Source organism: Monoraphidium neglectum, assembly GCF_000611645.1.
Source record: "Monoraphidium neglectum strain SAG 48.87 unplaced genomic scaffold scaffold00138, whole genome shotgun sequence".
Lineage (NCBI taxonomy): Eukaryota > Viridiplantae > Chlorophyta > Chlorophyceae > Sphaeropleales > Selenastraceae > Monoraphidium > Monoraphidium neglectum.
In genome coordinates, this window is record NW_014013490.1 from 1 (window position 1) to 4,737 (window position 4,737).

General features: G+C 61.1%; 2 protein-coding genes across 2 annotated transcripts in view; one reads left to right on the top strand and one right to left on the bottom strand.

Moving 5' to 3' along the window:
- Nucleotides 1-568: 568 nt before the first annotated feature.
- MNEG_1393 (threonyl-tRNA synthetase) lies at nt 569-2,345 on the bottom strand (the record flags this gene model as incomplete). The annotated part of the gene is made up of 3 exons (XM_014050115.1): nt 569-1,291; nt 1,662-1,853; nt 2,085-2,345. 3 exons carry the CDS (start codon nt 2,343-2,345, stop codon nt 569-571), a joined length of 1,176 nt encoding a protein of 391 aa, XP_013905569.1.
- Nucleotides 2,346-3,913: 1,568 nt separating this feature from the next.
- MNEG_1394 (fructose-bisphosphate aldolase, class I) overlaps nt 3,914-4,737 on the top strand; it is a gene marked incomplete at both ends in the record, with an annotated part of 2,462 nt that continues 1,638 nt past the window's right edge. Inside the window, 2 exons of the mRNA XM_014050116.1 lie at nt 3,914-4,018; nt 4,278-4,475. Coding sequence (XP_013905570.1) covers nt 3,914-4,018; nt 4,278-4,475 — 303 coding nt within the window. The remainder of the gene's footprint in view (nt 4,019-4,277; nt 4,476-4,737) is intronic.

Consider the following 4,737-nt stretch of genomic DNA (forward strand, 5'->3'; position numbering starts at 1 on the left):
ACCTGGTCCACCACGTAGTCCCAGCCCTTGAGGCCCAAAGCTTCCCGCAGGGCGTCCTCGGCGGTGCCCCAGATGTCGTCGTCGCCGACGCTCTTCTCCGGCCGCGTGCTGAGGTTGATCTCGTACTTGGTGAACCCAAAGGTGGACAGGATATCCTCCGTCAGGTCCAGGACGCCCTTGATCTCGGCGGCGATCTGGTGGGGCAGGCAGAAGATGTGGGCGTCATCCTGGGTGAAGCCGCGCACACGGAACAGGCCGTGCATCGTGCCACTGCGTTCGTATCTGTTTGGAGGGTAGGTTGGGGGGGAGGGGAGGGGACGGAGGTGAAGCGAGGGCGGCAGCGAATGCGAAGTGAGAAAAAGTCACCGGGGGTGGGCACCACCAAGCCCCCAGCCCAGCAAGCACCCGCCAATCGTTTCCGCTGCCGCACCCTTCAGCGCTGCCTCCTCTCAACAACCACTGCAACCTGGCACTGCCATTGATACCTGCTGCCCAAGACCTGTCCCCCCCGGCTCCACAGGATGAGCTGTTTTGTATCAACATGACCAGCCCCGCACTCGCCCTTGCCTCATGCATCCCACCTGTAGACAGTGCCGAGCTCAGCCCAGCGCAGGGGCAGGTCGCGGTAGGAGTAGTAGCCGGCCTTGTAGACAGCGATGTGGAAGGGGCAGTTCATGGGCTTGAGCTGGTACTCCTCCTCCTCCACCTGCATCTGGTCATACATGTTCTCGCGGTAGAAGTCAAAGTGGCCGCTAGTCTTCCACAGGTCCACCTTGGCGATGTGGGGCGAGTAGACCAGCTCGTAGCCGCGCGCCAGGTGAAGGTCCTTCCAGAATGTCTCGATGGTGTGCCGCACGATCGCACCCGGCGGGTGCCAGAACACGAGGCCGCCGCCCGCGCTCTCCTGGATGCTGAACAGGTTGAGCTCTTGCCCCAGCTTGCGGTGGTCGCGGCGCGCAGCCTCCGCCTTCAAGTGCTGGTACGCCGCGAGCTGCCGTGGCTCCTGCCACGCCGTGCCGTACACGCGCTGCAGCATCTGGCGAGACTCATCGCCGCGCCAGTACGCGCCCGCCACGCTCTCCAGCTCCACCGCATCCGGGTTGATGGCCCCGGTGGAGGGCACGTGGGGGCCAGCGCACAGGTCCCACCAGTGGGACGGGTGGTCCTGCTCCCCAATGTGGTAGATTGTGATGGCTGCCGAGGGGTCGCGCTCGCGGATGCTCTGCAGGATCTCCAGCTTGTAGGGCTCCCCCGCGGCGTTGATGCGCGCCTCGGCCTCGTCAGCGCTCACCTTTGGGGCAATTGATAAGTGGTGGGCGAGAGAGAAAGAGTGATATCGGGCGTCTATATGTGGTGTGTGTGTGTAAGTGTGTGTGATAGAGAGAGAGGGGAGAGCGAGAGACAGAGACAGAGGAAAAGAGAGGAGAGTGCGTGTGTGCGCAGACGCGTGCGCATACACAAACGCATCACGCCGCTGCGCTCGGGGATGAGATAGGGGATACACGCGCTGTGCTGCTCTTTCTGCGCCGCTGCGTGCAGCTTTGAACGCCCTGAGGATCCTCCGCTACCCGGTTGCTGACCTCCTCCAAACAATGCCCGTTCCAAGAGAGTCCACTCCCCACTCCCTCAAGCTAGCCCCCCTCCCACACCCGTGCGCGCACCTCCTCGCGTATGAAGGGCAGGTCCATCCTCATGATCTTGGCCATCTCCTTCTTGATGCGTTTGAGGTCCTTGTCACTCAGGGGCTCCTTGATGTCAAAGTCGTAGTAGAAGCCACGGTCGATCCAGGGACCTATCGTCACCTGAGCGCCCTTGAACAGCCGCTGCACCGCCATCGCCATGATGTGCGCACACTGAGGGAGCAGAGGAGAGGGGCCGGGCAACATCAGGGGGACATAAGAAAAAGGACATTGGCGAGCGAATGACGTCAGCGAACCTGATGCATCTCTTGCGTGATTGCTGCCAATTCTGCCAGTGCCTGCAGCCAACAATTTGCCCTGTCCAGAGCAACCCCCCCCCTAGCCCTAATCTGGGCCTCGCTGCACAAACATCATGCATGGCACAAATTGCTCGGGTTTGCTCACGCTGTGCCTGATGCGCAGCAGTTCCTCCGACTCATCGCTCGTCGGAAGCACGACGCCCGCATACGGATTAGCGTTTGGGTCCTGCTGCTGCTGCTGTTGCTGCTGCTGCTGGCCACTCCTGCTGGAGCTCTCTCCCTGCGCCGTCTCCGCCACCTCGGCCGCCGCGCGCAGCTGGAAAATGTTCTTGCCGCCGAGCGGCATGTGCGCCATCGAACGGCGTGGCGCCAGGTGCGGGCCCTGCTGCATTTGTACCGAGCCCATGGCCACTGCCTGAAGCATCTGCAACGCCCTTGGTCGCAGCAGAGCCCTCTGCAAGAGCCTAGACGCCATTCTGCTTCCTGCCTGTGTGGTGGGGACGCACTGTTGCATCATGGCGTCCCCAAGGCACCCAATTGAAGTTAAACTTATGATATGAGGCTATCGTATCCGTGCAAGCGCGAAAACTCGAGCTCGGGAGATCGTCTGGTGCCTCTGCAGTGTGCACGAGACAAATGGCTGCTGCGCAATGGACGTGCGCGGCGCTAATAAATACTTGTGTGTTGACTGAGAAACACGCGCGATTGGTGCAAAGCAAGCTCAGCCAGTGGAGGCCGTTCCGCTCAATGGTGCAGGCTGTGCTCACCAATGCTGTGCCTGCTGCCTGCCTGTGCTGCTGCTGCTGCTCACAGAGCCCCTGGGAACCGCAGTGGGTCCTGTGCGCAAGCCTAGCACCGATACCTGCGCAAATTGCGTGCATCAGCAACGTTCTTCAGTTAGCACTTCAATCACGAGCTCTCAGGCGAGCATGGTCCAACTGCACATTCAGGGCCGTCAGGCGAATGCTCAATGTGCAATACCAACCCCGCGTGCTTTTCAGGCAAGGAAACACTATAGCCTGCATCGCACACGGCCAAGACGTATCAAAGCACAGCAGCTGCATGCAAGCGCACGTTTAACCGCCCGCAGCAATACCAGCGTTGTCGCTTCACACGAGGTGCTCACGACGCCTCGCTTATTCCTTTTCCCCAACCTCCTACACCCTTCCTCGCATTCATGTAGGTCAATATGCTTCCTTGATTTGTGTCATGTTCCCGCAACGTCGTGCTGCTGCTCTCCAACATGTGCCGGACGCTTTGGGGCCCCGCGCACAATCAGGCCGCCGCACGAGCGCAGACGCCGACGGCTTACCCCAAACGTCACCAGACTCGCAAAAGTCATGTGGTGCAGCGGAGCCCCCCGGGACGAGGCCGGGTGGCTGGCGCAGTTGGTATACAGAATCAGCGTGGAGGACTGCAACCCGAAGGGAATCGCACGGCCATGCGGGAGAAAACACTGCTGAGCAAATGGCGGCCACCACTCACTTACACAAGCCCAATTCTGCAAGGACGGCATGGTTGTTGAAGGGCAGCACTGTCGAACCTGGTGTTGTGCCGCGCCCCCTGGGATATTTTGAAGTCAATGACACAAGCAAGCAAGAATTGCAGCGTATGCCCAGACCGGGCTCTGTGAATGCACGCATGATGCTCAGAGAACTAGTTTTGATCTGCCGGCAGGGGTACCCCTTGAGCCCTTGAGGTCCTGGGCCAGGCGCTTCCATGCAGCGCACAAGCCCTCAGTGCGGTCGACGGCTGACCCAGGTTCTAGTAGCGGTGTCAAGGGCAGCGCCTTTTGCTCCGTTTGCGTGGCAGCAATCGGCTCGATAATGCGAATGTGATTCGCGTAGGCCAGGGCAGGGCCTGGTGCACCTGGGAATCGCTGGGGGCACTCCCGGCACCCAATAACAGGCTGCTCCGCCATTCGATCACCACTTTTGTTCGTGCAGTCGCCACGCGCATCCTCCATCCTTCATCATGGCTCTCTCGATGAAGCAGACCCTGGCCTGCAAGGCCGCTGGCCGGTCTCGCACCGTGTCTGTGAAGGCCCTGAAGTACGCCGATGAGCTGGTTCAGACCGCCGTGAGTCTTCACAGCTTTATTACGTGCAGTGCTGCATCCTGGCCGCGAGCGAGGAGGGGCAGGATTCCTTGGCAACCCGGAAGCGCCTTGCCTCCAGATCGATCGCAAGGGGCTCCCGTTCTGCCAGGCGCTGCATTGGCCTGCCGGCAAGGAGGATTGCAGCAGCATGTCTAGCCCTCATTCATGGCGTCCCCAAGAGCCCTTGTGCGGCCGTCCGTGAGCCCTGGATGCCATCCGCTCCCCTGCCTCGACCCCACAGGGCAAGGTCGCGTCCAAGGGCCGCGGTATCCTGGCTATGGATGAGTCCAACGCCACGTGCGGCAAGCGCCTGCAGTCGATCGGCCTCGAGAACACCGAGGACTCTCGCCGCGCGTACCGTGAGCTCCTGGTCACCACCCCCGGCCTCGGCAAGTACATCTCCGGCGCTATCCTGTTCGAGGAGACTCTGTTCCAGAAGGTGGGCCGCACCAGCACACACATGGCCGCAACCCGAAGGTTGCAACTGACACTGCGCCTGGGGCAATGCATGCACATGTTGTGGAGAGCTGCTGACTATCAATGGCGCACATGTTGCTGAAGCACACAGCATGATGATGCGGTACGTCAGCTTCTGGAGGGGCTACCTGCATCCAATCACACCCACCCTTCACTCACACCCCCCCCCCCCTCCCTGTCCTGGCCCTTGGTCACCCTCTAGACCAGCACCGGCAAGCTGATGA